The 19,277-nt window shown below is 38.7% G+C and overlaps 1 protein-coding gene across 2 annotated transcripts in view; it reads left to right on the top strand.

Annotated features, from left to right (window-relative positions):
* fgf11a (fibroblast growth factor 11a) overlaps nt 1–19,277 on the top strand; it is a 71,171-nt gene that overhangs the window by 36,762 nt on the left and 15,132 nt on the right. For both annotated transcript variants that reach the window (XM_051898682.1, XM_051898683.1), the window contains 2 exons: nt 3,086–3,196; nt 14,768–14,871. In XM_051898682.1, the coding sequence (XP_051754642.1) occupies nt 3,086–3,196; nt 14,768–14,871 (215 nt within the window). The remainder of the gene's footprint in view (nt 1–3,085; nt 3,197–14,767; nt 14,872–19,277) is intronic.

Below are 19,277 nucleotides of genomic sequence, written 5' to 3'. Positions count from 1 at the left end.
CTGTTTTGCATCTCATTCTAGCAAGAGTTTAGATAATTTTGAACCATTTCATTGAACTCTTATGTGTAGTTTGTTTAGTTCACTCTCAGAAAAAAAAAAAAAAAAGTACAAAAGCTGTCACTGAGATACCCTTTCAGAAGATTCTAATATGTACCATTTAGATTATAATATGTACCGTTTAGGTACTAATATGTATGGTTAAGGTGCTAATATGCACCCTTTCGGACTAAATTAGGTACAAAAATTTTTGAAAGGGTACCGCCGTAGTGACAGCTTTTGTACCTTTTTTATGAGAGTGTTAGTGCTGTGAACTAGTGCTGTAGATACAAGAAAAAAAAGCCCTGAATGTTTTATTCCTGTCATTTCACCACACTGTCCAGTAGAGACAGAAACAACAACTCATCTCCTTAATGTGCTTTGTAAACACGGATGGTTGTATTTTAGTTTGTTATGGCTGACGTTGTACAAGTCTTTTGAGGTAAGCTGTGAAATTAAAGATGTATCGTCTGGTTTGTGCTTGTTAGTGTGTTTGTTTTGGTTTCAGTCTTTCTTTATCCAGTCATCCTGATATAACCTCCACTTCTGATGTACCACTAGCTTGTATCATTCAAGATGCATTTAGATGTTTCCTTTTTAGCATACATAGGTGTAATTGGTCATACTCAACCCGCTCTGAGCAGGATTTGAACCGTTGTCTCAGGCATGGGAGGCGGGCTCACTAACACATTATGGTACATAAACACCGCAGCCTCAAGGAGAAGCGTCTCACTGCAGCCTGTGGTGGTCATCCAACCCGGCCCACATCCAAGTGTGACGTCAGAAGCCAAGCTCATGTCGACCTGCAGCCAATTCTTAAGATTTTATTGGTGATGTCAATCACAATACTGATTGCCTACACCAAACACTGATCCCTAAACCTACCTGTCACTGTAACCTTAACCAATGAAATTAGCTGCAGGGTTGGGATTTCTGGTGAACTGTTTTGGGGAAATAATTCTTCTTCCTCATTAACTTTGTAACAGGAAGAAGCATCGAGAAGACTTAACCGTCACAACTAATTCTTTTTCATTTACATCTTATATTTCTCTTTTTATGACAGACTACACTGAAGCCCACTCAAAACATACCCTTACGCCAAAAAAACCCTTTTAATCTGGAACCTACATACTGAAACCCACCTAAAACACCCTTACGCCTGAAACTCACTCAAAACCTGCCCTTATGCCTAAAAACCCTTTCAATTGGAAACCTACACACAACAAATCGGGTTTCCGGGGCGGAACAGGGATGGGGGGGCTTGAGCCCCTGCCCCTTTGATCGCGAAAGTGAAAGTGCTCTTTGTGGTCGCATTGCGGTGCCTCCATGTTCCCATTTCTTCCCATGACTTGCTACTTGGCCATCGGGTGTTGAGTGTCGGTTTGGTGTTTTAGGGCAACTTTGGACCCAGACGCTGCTGACGTGAGCCAACCCCACAGTCTGCTTTCGTCGCCACTAGTTCGTCGGAGTTGGCTTAGTGTGTTCCGGGCTTAAGATACATGTGGAAGACTGGATATTTTGTTTATTGATAAAATCGCACTAAAATAAAAGCATAAACAGCTTAGCATGTTTACTGATTATTATTCCTTTTTCATTATGTAACGTTAAAAAAAATCAGCACGTAACCACTAGTACAGCTGCAAATGCAAATTCTGTATTATATTAACCTATATATAAGTGTATGCACAGAATATTAAACTACACGATTTAGCCCAACATTTTTTGAGGTTTGACTGATACTCTTTGACTAAATTCCCTTGACGTATACATACACAGGCCCAGAGTGGCCATCGGAAGATTCGGGAGTTTCAGAATGGGTCGTGAAAAGCATTAAAGGATTAGTTCACTTCACATTACAATTTCCTGATAATTTACTCACCCCCATGTTATCCAAGATGTTCATGTCTTTCTTTCTTCAGTAGAAAAGAAATTGAGGTTTTTGTGGAAAACATTCCAGGATTTTCTCCATATAGTGGACTTCAGCAGGGTTCAACGGGTTGAAGGTCCAAATTGCAGTTTCAATGCAGCTTCAAAGGGCTCTACACAATCCCAGGCGAGGAATAAGGGTCTTATCAAGCAAAACAATGTCATTTTCTAAAAAAAAAAAAGAAACATTTATATACTTTTTAACCACAAATGCCCGTCTTGCACTAGCTCTGCGGTGCGCATTACATATTCACGTTGGAAATCTCACACTTGATGTAGGCGGAAGTTTTTGTAAAGGGCGTTTGACTTAGTCTTTGCACGTTTGCTTTGTAAACACTGCATCGGTACTTCCGCCTACATCACGCATGACCTTTCCAACATGACTACATAATGCGTGAAGCCGTGAACGTGCATCGCAGAGCTAGTGCACGACGAGCATCTATGGTTAAAAAGTATATACATTTTTATTTCACTAGATAAGACCCTTATTAAGCTGCACTGAAACTGCAATTTGGACCTTCAACTCGTTGAACCCTGTTTAAGTCCACTATATGGAGAAAAATCCTGGAATGTTTTCCTCAAAAACCTTAATTTCTTTTCGACTGAAGAAAGAAAGACATGAACATCCTGGATGACATGGGGGTGAGTAAATTATCAGGAAATTTTAATTCTGAAGTGAACTAGTCCTTCAAGTCTCTAGTTCATTTTCACGTAGTTTTATTCATTTTGATGACATGTTTGGATGAAAATCAGGGTGTTTTGCATGTAGACTAATTGATGCCTAAGAGTGGGGTGGGGGCTTGGCCGGGGTGGAAGTGGCACTATAGTAGGCCTACACTAGGTAGAATGAAGGAGTTCATTAATATTTAGAATAAATAATGGGGTGATAAGTAACTCCGATAATGCAGTAATTCCAAATGCATGTCCAACTAACCAATCAACCAACAAATCAATCAATCAATCAATAAATAAAATCTCTCTCTTTCTTGCCACCCTAACTGTGCTGCCGCCCTAGGCAGCTAACTAGTTCACCTACAGGCATGTGCTGGCCCAGCTCTTATTAGCTTGCTTCTGTTACGTAGGTGCAACATTTTTAATGAAATGTTCTCTCTCTTTCTCTCAGAGCCTCAGCTGAAAGGTATCGTCACACGTCTGTATTGTCGGCATGGCTTCTACCTGCAGATGTTACCCGATGGCACCTTGGACGGCACAAAGGACGAAAGCAGCTCCTTTTGTAAGTGTGTGCTTGTAGATACGTGGGTGTGTGCATCTGTGCGTGCGCTTAAATCTTTTTTGAACACGTCTTAAGAGCTTTAAAAAATTCAGTTAACCTTACCTGAACTCACTATCACATTACATCCCACAGATTATAATGGGAAACAAACATCAAAGTGTGCCAGGTCTCTCTCTGTCTTTGTCTCTTCCTGCGGAGTATAATACCTTGCCCTCCTCACAGCAGTATAAACCAGCATCCACATCAGCCAGATATGTGCAATGTCCTTTTCACAGCATGTTCAGGAGAATTTTTTCATTCAGAGGTTGATCTATCATATCCCAGGAGAGCTGGTTTGGGCAAAGTTTAGAACTGAAGAATTGGCTTACTTTCAAATAATGAATGTGAATTTGAATTGAATTGGCCACACCCACAGAAAGTCTGTCTATCTGTCTGTCTGTCTGTCTGTCTGTCTGTCTGTCTGTCAGTCAGTCATCTGCAGTGCCCTCCACAATTATTGGCACCCTTAGTAAATATGAGCAAAGGTGGCTGTGAAAATAAATCTGCATTGTTTATCCTTTTGATCTTTCATTCGAAACATTCAGAAAATTCTAACCTTTTATCGAAGTAAAACAATTGAAAGTGGGGGGAAACTCATATTATGAAATAAATGTTTTTCTCCAATACATGTTGGCCACAATTATTGGCACCCCTAGAAATTGGAACAGGAAGTCATGGCTGGACAATTTCATGCTCCTAGTCACCCTGGTGTGCTAAAAAATGTAAATATGAATGGGAATATACATCAGAGATATTTTACTCATAAGAATTTCTAGGGGTGCCAATAATTGTGGCCAACATGTATTGGAGAAAAACATTTATTTCATAATGTGATTTTCCCCCCACTTTCAATTCTTTTCCTTCAATGAAAGGTTAGAATTTTGTGAATTTTTTGAATGAAAAATCAAAAGGATAAACAATGCAGATTTATTTTCACAGCCACCTTTGCTCATAATTACTAAGGGTGCCAATAATTGTGGAGGGCACTGTATCTGTCTGTCTGTCTGTCTGTCTGTCACAGAAGGGAGTACACCCCTCACATTTTTGTAAATATTTTATTATATCTTTTCATGTGACAATGCTGAAGAAATGACACTTTGCTACAATGAAAAGTAGTGAGTGTACAGCTTGTATAACAGTGTACATTTGCTGTCCCCTCAAAATAACTCAACACACAGCCATTAATGTCTAAACCGCTGGCCACAAAAGTGAGTAAACCCCTAAGTCCAAATTGGGCCCAAAGTGTCAATATTTTGTGTGGCCACCATTGTTTTCCAGCACTGCCTTAACCCTCTTGGGCATGGAGTTCACCAGAGCTTCACAGCTTGCCACTGGAGTCCTCTTCCACTCCTCTATGACGACATCATGGAGCTGGTGGATGTTAGAGACCTTGCACTCCTCCACCTTCCATTTGAGGATGCCCCAGAGATGCTCAATAGGGTTTAGGTACCCTCAGCTTCTGTAGCAAGGCAGTGGTCGTCTTGGAGGTGTGTTTGGGGTCGTTATCATATTGGAATACTGCCCTGCGGCCCAGTCTCCGAAGGGAGGGGATCATGCTCTGCTTCAGTATGTCACAGTACATGTTGGCATTCATGGTTCCCTCAATGAACTGTAGCTCCCCAGTGCCGGCAGCACTCATGCAGCCCCAGACCATGACACTCCCACCACTATGCTTGACTGTAGGCAAGACACACTTATCTTTGTACTCCTCACCTGGTTGCCGCCACACACGCTTGACACCATCTGAACCAAATAAGTTTATCTTGGTCTCATCAGACCACAGGACATGGTTCCAGTAATCCATGTCCTTAGTCTGCTTGTCTTCAGCAAACTGTTTGCAGGCTTTCTTGTGCATCATCTTTAGAAGAGGCTTCCTTCTGGGACGACAGCCATGCAGACCAATTTGATGCAGTATGCGGCGTATGGTCTGAGCACTGACAGGCTGACCCCCCACCCCTTCAACCTCTGCAGCAATGCTGGCAGCACTCATACGTCTATTTCCCAAACACAACCTCTGTATATGATGCTGAGCATGTGCACTCAACTTCTTTGGTCGACCATGGCGAGGCCTGTTCTGTGCTGCAGCTCAGTTTCAGGGTCTTGGCAATCTTCTTATAGCCTACGCCATCTTTATGTAGAGCAACAATTCTTTTTTTCAGATCCTCAGAGAGTTCTTTGCCATGAGGTGCCATGTTGAACTTCCAGTGACCAGTATGAGAGAGTGAGAGCGATAACACCAAATTTAACACACCTTCTCCCCATTCACACCTGAGACCTTGTAACACTAACGAGTCACATAACACACCGGGGAGAGAACATGGCTAATTGGGCCCAATTTGGACATTTTCACTTAGGGGTGTACTCACTTTTGTGGCCAGCAGTTTAGACATTAATAGCTGTGTGTTGAGTTATTTTGAGGGGACAGCAAATTTACACTGTTATACAAGCTGTACACTCACTACTTTACATTGTAGCAAAGTGTCATTTCTTCAGTGTTGTCACATGAAAAGATATAATAAAATATTTACAAAAATGTGAGGGGTGTACTCACTTCTGTGAGATACTGTATCTATCTATCTTTGTATCATTCTATCCTATCTGACTATCATCTGTCTGTCTATCAATTTATTGTTCTGTTGTTCCATCCATCCATCCATCCAGCCTATAAAACCTTCAAACTAAACTTTCAAAGGCTTAAATTTAGCACTGTCCTGACAAAAGAAATGTTTCTTTCAGTTTCAAGTAATTGTAATTCTACTTTCTTACATTCAAATCTAAATTGTAATTTGCTAAATTCATTTGAAATTCAGGAACACAACTAACATTCTATTGCAGTCTGGGCATCTTGGCATAGTTGAGCAGTTTGAGACATTGATCACATCCCTTTAGAAACTCTAGAAGAGGCACATGTAAGATGACTCGACTCTTTTTCTCAAGAGAAAATGTGTGAAATTGGATTCGCCAACAAAAGATGTCAGTTTGCTCTTTGTTTAACTTCATTGGAGCAGAAGAGTATAATTTCAGATATTAAAGAGATCTCATATGTTACAATTTATTTCCTAATATACCTAATGTTCCAGTCCTAATGTACAGTATGGGCTCTCCTAAAATATGCAGCAGTCTCCTCATAATTTACATGTTCCCCCCCCATGAGATGCATTTCTGAGCACAACCAGACAGATGCCCCATAATGTCTTTTTAATATAGGAACGTAATAAACAAAAACAAAACAGTCCAATCCCACAAGGTTTTCCCGCTTTTTACTGCAGACGTCTTGAAAACCTTCCGGAGACAAAACAGTTATGTCAGCCGATAAAAGGATTTTCGTAAGTGTTTCTATCCATAAATCTTGCATAAAAGTCATTTAACAGTGCCTTGTCGGCTGATTCGGTATGTGTCAGATATTGTGTAAGTGTGTGTTCGCTGTAGTGGGTTTGACAGAGGGGAACCATCTGGGAACAGCTGTGTGGATGGTGTTGGAGACAAAGTTAAATAACTTTTTATAGAGCTACTTAAAAGGTGAAGGAAAGAGAAAGCAAGCGGTAGAGCTGTGTGATTGCTGTCTAGCCTTTATGGTTATTATATATGGATTGTGCACTGAGGTGAGAGAAAGGTGAAATTGCTATGTTAACTGGCGTACAGTTTGCTTTGTTTCCTCAAATTAGGACTGAACCTGTTCTGGTGAATGGCTGTGTGTGGGTCAGGTTTTGCCTGCATTATAAGACATAGCAGTTGCTATACCTTTATAAAGTGAGGCTTCATCCGTGCCTTTCAAACTCATACTTAAAGGTAGTTTACCCACAAATGAAAATTCTGTCATCATTTACTCACCCTCACATCATTACCTGTATATGAATTTCTTCTATGGAACATAAAAAAATATTTTGAAGAGTGTTTCATGGGCTACAGTTTAACATCTGACCTCACTGATTTCATTGTATGGACAAAAAAACACTGAAACATTCTTCGAAATGTCATTTTTTTGTTCCACAGAAGTCTTTCAGATTTGGAACGACATGAGGATGAGTAAATGATGACAGAATCCCTTTATAAGAAATATAATCCCAAAATAAGAAGGATCGTAAAAATTGCATGTTATTTTTTATTTAGTACTGTCCTAAATAAGCTATTTCACATAACCGATGTTTACATAAAGTCCACAAGACAAAAAAATTGCTGAATTTATAAAAATGACCCAGTTCAAAAGTTTACATACCCTTGATTCTTAATACTGTGTCATTACCTGGATGATCCACGACTGTTTTTTTTGTTGTGTGATGGTTGTTCATGAGTCCCTTGTTTGTCCTGAGCAGTTAAACTGACCATGTTCTTCAGAAAAATTCTCCAGGTCCTGCAAATTCTTTGGTTTTCCAGCATCTTCTACATTTTTTAACCCTTTCCAACAATGACTGTATGATTTTGAGATTCATCTTTTCACACTGAAGACAACTGAGGGACTAAAACAACTAACATTTGGTGTAACAATTTAGTTTAAATGGTTATATCTCTTAGATTTTTTTTTTTTTAAATCTGAAAAAAAAGTATATTTTGACAGACTTAACACATATCCAATGTTTCATTTTCACACTAAAAACTATGGATTTTAAAAAAGAATTATGTCAAAACGGACCCCAATGCATTAGGAGATTTTTTTCTTAGAGGGAAGGACATTTTAATCATCTAAAGAACCTTTTGTGCAATGGAAAGTTTCCATGGATGTTAACTCTTCTTTATGGAACAATAGATGCTAATAAAGAACTTACTTTTAAAACTGAATATTAAATTGCGCATACTCATTTCCCTATTTTGGTGTGGGTGTTCACATTTGCTGTGTTACAGGGTCAAGAAAAAGCCGAGAACATTGACAGGCTCAGCTGACAGACCTCTGCTACACACATCCAGCTCTCCTTCTCTCTCTCTGTTGGTCTCTTTGACTGAGGTCAGATGTTAGAGGTTTGCCCTCTCATTAGCAGTGAGGGGGTCTCGGTGAAGCTGCTCTTTATGCACCACACTGCGGTGTATGCTAATTAGTCCCAAAAACTGCCAAATCAGCTCGGAGAGAGAATAAATAATTAACATGCTCTGATTCATATCTGGAACCCCTCTGTTGTAATGATATACAATTCCATTATTAAATAGACAAACAATTGACTTTTATGCTCAGGTAGATAAGCTGTGGAAACTTCCATGGTTACCATGGCCAGGTTCCATGGGAACCTTTATTTTTAAAGTGAAAATAAGGCAGTCAGTCGAGTTAACATTATTTAGTAAATGGACATCCACTCGAATCAAAAATTATATAACAAACATGACAAATGTAACCATTTAAAAGAAAACCGATGTTTTGTTATTGCTTTTGTAGCAAGGACGCTGCCATCTTGCAGTACTACAACCTGTGACGTCACAGGGTCAGTTGCCTGACTTGAACTGAGTTCATTACAACGGTTGAGAGACAAGAAGACAGACAGTAGAGGACAGATAGTGAAAGATAAAGACAGAGACAGTGAAAGATGGAAACTGGCATCAGAAGACAAAAGGGAGGTCACTATTGCATTGCTCCTGGATGTAAAAATGAGTTTTACAGTGTTAAAGCAAAGGACAAAAGAATCAATTTTCATAAACTGCCGCTGAAACGGAGATTCACATTCCCGATTCACATTCAGACACAAGTCCCACTGCCTCAAGATTTCCACACTTGGCTACACAGCATTTGCTAAAATGACTGTCAGAAATTAAAATGAACCACAACCATTATAAACACAGGTTTGTCATTCCACAACACAGAGAGATCAAAGTTGATTAAATAAATATTTTTCTCTTACCGTGATTCCATGTTTACCAATCAGGACTCCATACATTTGATAATCTCCAAACGTTATACCTAATCCCATCATCGTCGTTTGCCGTCATCTTTTTTTGATCCTTTTGCATTGCGTGCAATAAAGTTTTTAACCAACTTTTCCTTCCATGCTGGACTCATGACGTTAGGGTTTTTTTTGTTTTTTTTTTGCCTATTTTTTTTTTTATCAGCCCGGAATTGCCTTGCAAATAGCACTGGAGCCCTCTATTGGTCAGCTACTTAGTGACAGATATTATGAGTTTATCTATTGCTAGTAACAATTACAGCACCCAAGCAGAAAAATCAAAGGCCAGAATTGAAACTACAGTAATCTTCATTAATCCAACTAATGGTTAGAGTTCATGTTCTCCAGTTCATCTACTTTAAGGTATAGCCTAAATAATTTTTTTCTTAAAAGGGTCTCTATTTAGAATTCAGAAACCCTTGTTATTAGCGACATCGGTGGTCGATAAGTGAACTGCAGCCAGCAACAACCTAGGACAGGGGTATCAAAACTTGGTCCTGGAGGGCCATTGTCCTGCAGAGTTTAACTCCAACTTGCCTCAACACACCTGACACCAAGTTTCTAGTATGCCTAGTCAGACCTTGATTAGCTGGTTCAGGTGTGTGTAATTGGGGCTAATTAGAGCTAAACTCTGCAGGACAGTGGCCCTCCAGGAGCAGGATTGGACACCTCTGACCTAGGAAGTCGGGGAAGGTCTCATTTTTTAGGTTCTGTTACAAGCTGTTCACACATTGGCAATAAAAAAGTGATTAATACATGGAAATTCTTACATATAGCCCCTTTAAATTTATTCAAGCAAACTTTGGAGTTTTACACAGATTAGTACCAGGTCCCCAGATGGCACAGTGCTTGTCCCGGCAGTTCCCACCAAAGCCAAAAGAACAGCTGGTATGGCAGTGATAGGTGTTCCATCAGAGCGTGTGCCCCCTTGGAGGGAAGGGTACGCAGCCTGGTGGACTGGCAGTCCTCCTTTCATTTTAATCTTCACTTGAACTACAAGTTGATTATGTAATGTCTTAATGAGCAAAACGGGAGAGGAATGATGAGAGTCTTGCTGTGTGTGTGTGTGCGCGCGCGCGTGTGTGTGTGTGTGTGTGTGTGTGTGTGTGTGTGTATGCGCGTGCTCATTCAGCCAATGAACATCTTGAGCTGATCATGCATTTCACCCCTGCTCAAGTACTTACACTTGAAAAGATAAGAGAGAGAGAGTCAGGTGGAGTTGGTTTCTTTGCAACTAAATCTTTCCTTATTACAGCATTTTTCTACTTTTCTGCCTCACCTTCTCCTACTGAATGTCTTCAAGAAAATATAAAAAAAAAAAACTTTGGTCAAAGTCTTCACAGAGGACACATAGGCACTGCAAAGTTTTGGGAGGCATAACAGCATTTAAATACAGGAGTGAATCCTTTTCATTATTGTTCTTCTTGTGGATGGAATTCTATTTCTGTCTCAGAATGAAAAAAATGTAAAGGGTAATTGTGACATTATATCTAACATTTGCAGTTCATATCTCTTTTATATTTCTTTATATCTCTCTATTTCTCATAATTGCAACTTTATATCTTGTAATTGTGGCTTTATATCTCAGTATTGTGACCCAACTAGCATCTGCAATTCTCCAACTTTGATCCTTACAGTTTGTTTGGCGACTCAAACCATCCCCTCAGTGCATGTGGGGCCAATATACACACGTCTTCTTCCAGGTAGATTGTCATCATCTCCAGTTGATTTAAACTTCTCAAATATTGGCCAGACAGTGGAAATGAGTATTCAACAATTAAACTATTATCTTATAGCCATTTCATGATTTGTGGAGCTCATCAACCTTTTGTCACACATCATTACTGTATTCTCAGGTCTTTCCCATAGTGATGGATGACTATAGCAAATTGGTCTGTGTGCTACTTCATATTTAGAGCTCAGTGAAACAGGAAGTTATGACATATCACTTAAGATCAAAAATGGGCATAAATACATGAAAATGTTTTTAAAATGTTAAGTTCACCAAAAAATGAAAATTCTGTCATTAATTACTTACCCTCATGTCATTCCAAACCTGTAAGACCTTTGTTCATCTTCGGAACACAAATTAAGATATTTTTGATGAAATCCTTGAGCTTTTTGGACCCCAATAGACTGCAATGTTATTACCTCTTTCAAGGCCCAGAAAGGTACTAAAGACATTGTTAAAATAGTCCATGTAACTACAGTGGTTCAACCTTAACGTTATGAAGCGACGAGAATACTTTTTGTGTGCAAAAAAAAAAAAAAAAATAATAATAATAATGACTTTATTCAACAATTTCTTCTTCTCCAACAATTGTCTCATACGCTATTCCAATTGTCTCCTATGCTATTCACGTAGTAAACACAGTGCAGCACTTCCGGGTTTTATGTCAGAATGCTGGCTCATTATTGGCCAGCTCCTGCACCAGCATCACACGCATGCGTTTTGGTGCTCACGTGATCAGCATCGGCCAATTCTGAGCCGGCGTTCAGACGTAGAACCTAGAAGTGCTGCACTTTACTACCTTTTTGGGCCTTGAAAGTGGTAATAATGTTGCAGTCTACCAGGGGCCAAAAAGCTCACGGATTTCATCAAAAATATCTTAATTTGTGTTCTGAAGATGAACAAAGGTCTTACAGGTTTGGAATGACCTGAGGGTGAGTAATTAATGACAGAAATTTCATTTTTGGGTGAACTAACCCTTTAAAATTACAAAATACCTCAGTTGAAATGGATCAAAATAAAATACCAAAATATTGTGTGGAAAAAAAAAAAAGTATTTTAATACAAATTTTGAAAATACACAAAACACATGTGAAATTGGCCATTCAGTGAAGTATCACTATTAGGCTGAAATCTGTCTAGAACATGTTGGTGTGTACAACTGCTTAAAAAACTTACTCTACCACCAAACTTTCAAAAAGACTGGGTTTAAGGTGTCGTCTGTGTGCCACTTCTGTACTTACTTCTGACCAGGTTACACTGCAGCCTATTACTTGTGGTGAAAACTACTAAGGCCCTGTGCCAAATGGAACTCACAATCCACACTTTTGTGATGTAATGCCGCTTTGGCCCTGTCCCAAATGACACACTTCATGTGCACTTGCGGTCTTGTCTCTGCGAGCGCATGACCGTGAAGTCTATGAGACTGTAGGTTGTCCCATTTGTCATTTCAGAAGGTTACTCATGAGCACCCCCTTCGTGGCCGATATGCGCCCTTAATGCACACTTTTGCCAAACCCGCACCAAAGTGAGCTCAGCGACAGACTTTTTCCCAACAGTCAAAGCGCCATTATGTCACAAAAATGTGGACACGGTGGAAGATCGCGAGTAGAAGAATATGTATAAATACATGCATATAAACACCCAGGCTACTATACAAATATCTTTTGGTATTATATTTATACTAATAGTATATAGCTTTCAGAAGAGAAGTGACAACTGTATTTATCTGCAGTGTGTTTATGGCCAGAGGGAGATAAAGAGAGGGATACTAAAAGAGCAAGATTCTGGCATCTTTTTTTTTTGGCACACAGAAAAGGTTAACCAAAGAGAACAAGACAGAAGTGAGAAAGAAAAGATGGTGTGAGGCCAGAGTCTAGACAGAAAAAATAATTGAAAGAAAGGTTAAAAAAGGGAGAAGACAAACCGAGGTAATGCAACTATGGAATTAGTTTACTTTTATCCTGGTAATGTCCATCTGGTGACAGACATTTTATTTTGAAGCATCTGGCGATTATGGTCAACTAGAGATGAAACATACAGCAGATATAATTTCCTCAGCATTGCCCCCTTAAGAACACTTAAACACTCACAAAGTTTTACTAATGTCATTCCAACATTTAATGAGTTCCCTTCAACCCGTCCAGGAGGAAGGGAGAAGAATGGAGTAGAAGTAAAAAAAAGAAAAGTGAGAAGCTTTCAAGGTCTTTAACAGACAGCGAGCCGTCAGAGCTGTTGACAGTGTACTAACACAATGTGCTGAGGCATATTGAAAAAAGAAAGCAAGGATTCTCTATAATAGAGAGAGAGAGAGGATGAACGACAGGCAAGTTTTGTGCCCTGACCCATATCCCATAATGCCGAGCACAGACGGTCTTTGACAGAGGAAGACCTAAGGTTGTCATCCGTTTCTTTGTGTCTTCAAAAGTCACAAAAGCAATAAATAAAGACTGACAGTCAGTCTTTGTAGTGATGCTTTGGGGTGACAAGACACCACATGTAAACACACAGACACTCATACACACTGAGACGAGTGCATAACTTGGTCAAATGTTTCTTCTAGCGGTAACTAATTTCATCATGATGGTGAAGTCTTGTCTTGTCTAATGTCTTAGTGTGTTTAATTATCTTTGTATGATCATTAATTGATTCTGAGCCACAGTTAAAAGCTTGGTAAAGTTAGTGCTGCTGTCATCATTACATTTGATGCTGATTTTAAGATCTTATCTAATCAGAACTTTTAGGAGATATACACATGTATAATTATATAATTAAAAAGATTTCCCTCCTTTAGCTAGCTTCTTTCTTGTTAGAAGCATTCAGTGAATTTCAAAATAGCTTTCCCAACACAACTCTTAGAGTGGTTATGAATCCTTTTTTCGTTTTAGAAGACTAGGAAAGTGTGTCCATGTCCTATCTGTTTTTCAGTGTTGTCATCTCAGATATAATAAGAGTCTATTTTATTTTATTTTATTTTATAATTTTATTAATTTTTGTTTTGTATTTTATTTTATTTAGTTAAAAATATAACTGTTCCATTGTCTTGTCTGCTTTGTTGGCACCCACAACACCTATTGAAGCTCCACAAATGTATTTTATTTTATTTTATTTTATTTTATTTTATTTTATTTTATTTTATTTTATTTTATTTTATTTTATTTTATTATTTTATTTTATTTTATTATTTTTATTTTATTTCCCCTAGTTTTCTGTGTTTATGTCAGTTATGATAGATTTGATATTTAGCTACTTATGCAGTCATTCATCCGCTCTCCAGTATTTTTTATTCCATAGATGCTTTCTTAAAGTCTGAAAGGTTTTGGGTTCAGATGAGGTCTGCATTGTCATGCCCGCTGTTGTCACGACACTAGGAGGGGGCTCCTCAAATCTGCATCGCTCCGTGGAGACACATTGCCATGGGCCATTTGTCAATACTGCTAAAGTCAACATGTCGCTCAAGACGTTTCTCACCAACGGTCTCGTCGGTCAACAGTCCACACCAAAATAGACACACTCTCATCCGCAGCACAAAAGGCTCGTGCAACCGCCCCAGTGTCATACAGAATGCATACGCCTCAAGCTAACATCCCAGTTTAGAAAACACTGGAAATCCTGTTGGCTACGGCTGGCAGAGTGATTGCAAAACAAAGGGCAAGGTGTAAGGAGATTTCTCCGTTTCTCTTTAATGTGCCTCACCAAATCTGAAAGCTCATTCTGTAATTTCAGGATTTTTTTTTTTTTTTTTTTGCTGAAACTCTCAGTTTTGAGGCTATGTGTCACCTCAGGTGCACTGAAAAGAAATTATCATCCTTCATAATGTGCTGAAAAAAGAGAAATTGAAAATCGTTCATCATTTATTTCATATACAGCGAAATTTCAAACTGTCCATGCTGATGATTAAAATCTTTCTCTCTCTCTCTCTCTCTCTCTGAATTGCAGTGCTATTCAACTTGATTCCTGTGGGTCTGAGGATAGTTGCCATCCAGAGCACCAAGACAGGACTCTACATAGGCATGAACAGCGAGGGCTACCTCTACACATCAGTAAGCACATATCATATTCATCAGTAGGTTACAAACCTTTCTAGACCTGTTCTAACACATCTCATTATGTTAGAAATATCACCGACATACAGTGGAGGCCAAATGTCTGAGACCACAAATGAAAAGCTTTTACTTTTCTAAATCAATACAGTTGCAAATTGTCAGCAGAATAATTTCAGTGAAAAGTTGAATTGAAAAAAAATTAACATGAATTAGCATTTGGTTTGTCCCCTTTTTGTTTTAATGACAGCAGCATTGAATTTTCTCACTATTTTATGTATTGTGAACTTGTATATATAGAAAATAAATATAAATGTATATCTGGAAATAGTCTTAAAGGTGTAGTGAGCGATTTCTGAGAAACGCTGTTGAAAGTGGTTTGGACTAAGCACTAAAACACTCTTGTAGCCAATCAGCAGTAAGGGGCGTAAACACTCATTAGGGGGGAGGTGCTTGTGTTGCATGCATAGCATGTTTGTGAATTTTGGGGCGGAGCTATCAAGATAGGGGTGTGATCCTTTTGGGTAGGGACGTGTTTGTTTTGGTGATTTCAAATACCAATAGTGTTTCTCACAAATTGCTTACTGCATCTTTAAATATTTAAATCTTAAAGGGGTCATGATTTTTTAAATATAGTTAATTCAATATAGTCAGCACTGCATGATCTTTTATATTCAGTTTTTCTGAAAAGCCTGCACCAAACGGTGTCTTGTTTTAAAATGAATCCGCAGTAAAACGAAGCAAACAGACGGAGTGTCTTACTGACCAGATCTGGAACTTTCTTAAAAATAAAGTTCATTCACGCTTTCCTAATGTTAGCATCACAAGAAAGGCAATGCAAAGACTGCATTTTTCCACAACTTGGTACTTCAAAATGTCTTTTAATCTTTTGAAGCATCTCTATGGTTTTCTTGCTGGAGTAATCCTGTGTTTGCGTCTCTCTTGTATTTACTCTCATCATACTACGTCTGTGGGTGGGGCTAAAGAGGCAATGACGTAGAAGTAGGCGTTGATCTTCTTCTGCAGAGGCGGTCTTTCGTGGCACTATGATGTCACACTGAGACAAAATCTGAAACAAGTCATTTTGGCAGCTTGGCTTCAATAAAAGCTGTTTTTGGACTACGAGAAAATTTGGGGTTTTGAAACTTAGAGGATATTTTTATAGTACATATGTCAAAAGATCAAGGAAATTTTGATTTCTCAATTCATGACCCCTTTCAATATTTCTTATTCCTTTTATTTCATAATGTCCCTTTGTATGGAAGTTTTCAAAATCCTAAAATTTAAGATTTTGAATCTCAGATTAAAGGGAATTTCTGTCATTAATTACTCATCCTTATGTTGTTCCACACACGTAAGACCTTCGTTCATCTTCGGAACACAAATTAAGATATTTTTGATGAAATCTGAGGGTATCTGATCCACACATAGTCAGCAACGTCATTGCACCTTATGATGTCCAGAAAGGTAGTTGAAAACATGGTTAAAATACACAGTGATTCAACCTTAATGTTATAAAGTGACGAGAATACTTTTGTATGTAAAAACAAAACAAAAATAATGACTTTATTTAACAATTTGAACCATTGTCATATGTAGTGAACTCAGTGCAGGCTTCCTTGTTTACGTCCGAACGCCAACTCAGTATTGACTGAAGCTGTACACGTGAGCAGCAATACGTATGACAATGGTTCAAATTGTTAAATAAAGTCATTATTTTTGTTTTGTTGTTACGCACAAAAAGTATTCTTGTCGCTTCATAACATTAAGGTTGAACCACTGTAGTCACGTTGACTATTTTTACCCTCGGATTTCATCAAAAATATCTTAATTTGTGTTCCAAAGATGAACGAAGGTGGAACGACATGAGGGTGAGTACTTAATGACAGAAATTTCATTTTTGGGAGAACTAACCCTTTAAAGACACTGTATTTTATATTTAAAGAAACACATTTTTGATGCCCTTTGATTATGTATCAGGTGCTACTAATGAAGTAAACTACTGTGCGTTTGTCTGTGTGACTGTGACTGTGAGTGTGAATACTGTTGGCCTCAGTTCTCTGAGACACACTCCATTAGTCTGGCCTATTTCTCTCTACCAGATAAACTGGGCAACTGTGAGCAAGACATGCTTCTGCTTAGAGATGCATTGCTTTGCAGTGTAGAGCAGCAGTTCTTCTTTCTTCTCTCCCTATCCTCTATCCACTCACTCTCATTTGGAGAAGGATAGACCATTGTTTTCATCTTTGATGTAGATCAAAACACTCTTTAAAGTAAGGTGATGAGTCTAAGAGATGTGTAGGTCTATAATGAACTGTGGCCAGATAAAGTACACTTAAAAGGGCTGTATGTAAGAATTTTCATGTATAAATCGCATTTGTATTGCCAATGTGTGACCAGCTTGTAAAGAAACCTAAAAAACTAGACCTTCCCTGACTATCTAGGTTGTCTATGAAAGCTTGTAGCTAGGTAACACTTGAATAATTAGTGATGCATTTTATGACTATATTCAGAGCAAAAAAGATGATTGAATATGTCTCAGACACACGATAATGTTGTGATTGGTAAAGCTGATGAGGCTAATCTCATTCAGTAATTATTGATTACCTAATAAGAACTATCTTAGTCTTAGTTTCTTAATCATGTTTCCATATTAGTTAATAGTAGTAGCTAAAGTGTTAATGTAGTACTACTCATTTGTCCTGCATTACTTCCTGCATTGTTACTTATTAATGTCGGACCATTGTTCTAAAGTGTTACCTACAAACCTAAACAATGATTGAGATAAACCTTTTCAAAATGATTTATATCAATCATTACACAAATTACAGCTGTTCCCTCAGTCGTGAACTCAGTAAGTGATATAATTTCTTATACTTCCCTCACATGTATCCTTCTCTCACACACAGGAGCACAAATGCACTTTCTATCGCTTTTTCTCTAGTCTTGCAAGGAGAGCATCTGTAGAGAATGTCTTCCTCATGGGAAGAAACACGACCCATTTTCCACAGAGGGAAATGACCATACCTGGAAAAAAAGAGAGAAAATCCCTATCCTAGAAAACCTCATGCAAGGCGACCTCTTTTTCTTTCTCTCATCTCTGCCTTAGTCTGAAGCACTCAGATCGCTCTACCTGTCCTAACTTTTATCTTTTTTTCGAGCATGATATTTTAAACCAAAGAGACTAGTGTGAAGCCAGTGAAGCATGCCACAAAAAGCAATGCAAACATGAAAACAGGAGACAGCTTTCTCCTGAGCTTCAAAATATTCTAAAACAATAGAACCAAAACATATTGTTGACTCTTGAAATGTTATGTGAGGAATGACTAATTTTCTGCTCTATAGTGTGCCATGAGAAGAATACGCAAAGCTAGATTCCTAGATTGATTTAAGGTGCAGCCGAAATTGCATACTGTCTGAGTAGGCACTACATTTGATGAGGAACGAACTTCACGACCGTTAAAACAAATATGTTCTACATTGTGTGAATGTGTGTATTATGAATGAAAGCCATAGTATATCCACCATGTTGGCTTTGTCATGTGACCTATAGCGTCAGTTGCGTCGTTTCACTGCTATTCACAATTCCTCTCCTGTGGCTTCATGGGATAGTATAGTGTCCATCTCATGCACACTTTGAAAGTAGTAGGTCATCCGGGTACTGTTTTATGAATACAACGTATTCGGAAATAATTCTTATTTCACATATATTTCACACACTTACAGTATAGTAGGGAAGTAAGCATATTCAGATGCAGGTTAGTCTTTTTAATGGCAAATCTCAAACATTTTAACTTTAAGGGCCCTATTATATACCCGACGCAAGTGTTTTTTGCTAGTTTCAGCTCGACGCGGTTATCATTTTTATGTCCAGTGCCCATGTTGTTAAAATAGCAAATGCACTCACGGCAGTCTGTTCGCCCATGGGCGTGCTGGTCTGAAAACGAGGTGTGTTCAGGTGCATTGTTGGCGTGTTGCTATTTTGAGGCAACTGAAAACGACTGCGCCATTGACCAATGAACCATTGAATGACCATTGACGAATGAAATTTGACAAATCGCGGCAATACACACATGTATTTAAACTGACTAGTCAGGTTGAAGGTGTCCATATTCCCCCATGTAAATAGCAATCCGCCATGGTGCAAACGCAGCTGGCTTTTAAAGGGAATGGTAGATGAGACTCTGATTGGTTTATTGCACGTTACACCTAAAACACACCCATGACTCATTAAGAGACTAGTTGCAACCTTTTTGGACCAAGCACCTGGTGCGCCGACCATTTTTTTCCGTTGTTAAACTAGCAGAAATGGATTCAGACACGCCCTAAGTGCACCTGTGCCATGCACTTCAGACCATGCACTTAGATCGTTAAATTAGGGCGCTAAGACTGCATTAACCAAATTT

The sequence above is a fragment of the Ctenopharyngodon idella genome, chromosome 7 (genome assembly GCF_019924925.1).
Source record: "Ctenopharyngodon idella isolate HZGC_01 chromosome 7, HZGC01, whole genome shotgun sequence".
Taxonomy (NCBI): domain Eukaryota; kingdom Metazoa; phylum Chordata; class Actinopteri; order Cypriniformes; family Xenocyprididae; genus Ctenopharyngodon; species Ctenopharyngodon idella.
Note: the sequence above shows the minus strand (reverse complement) of the source record. Positions and strands in the feature narration are given on the sequence as shown.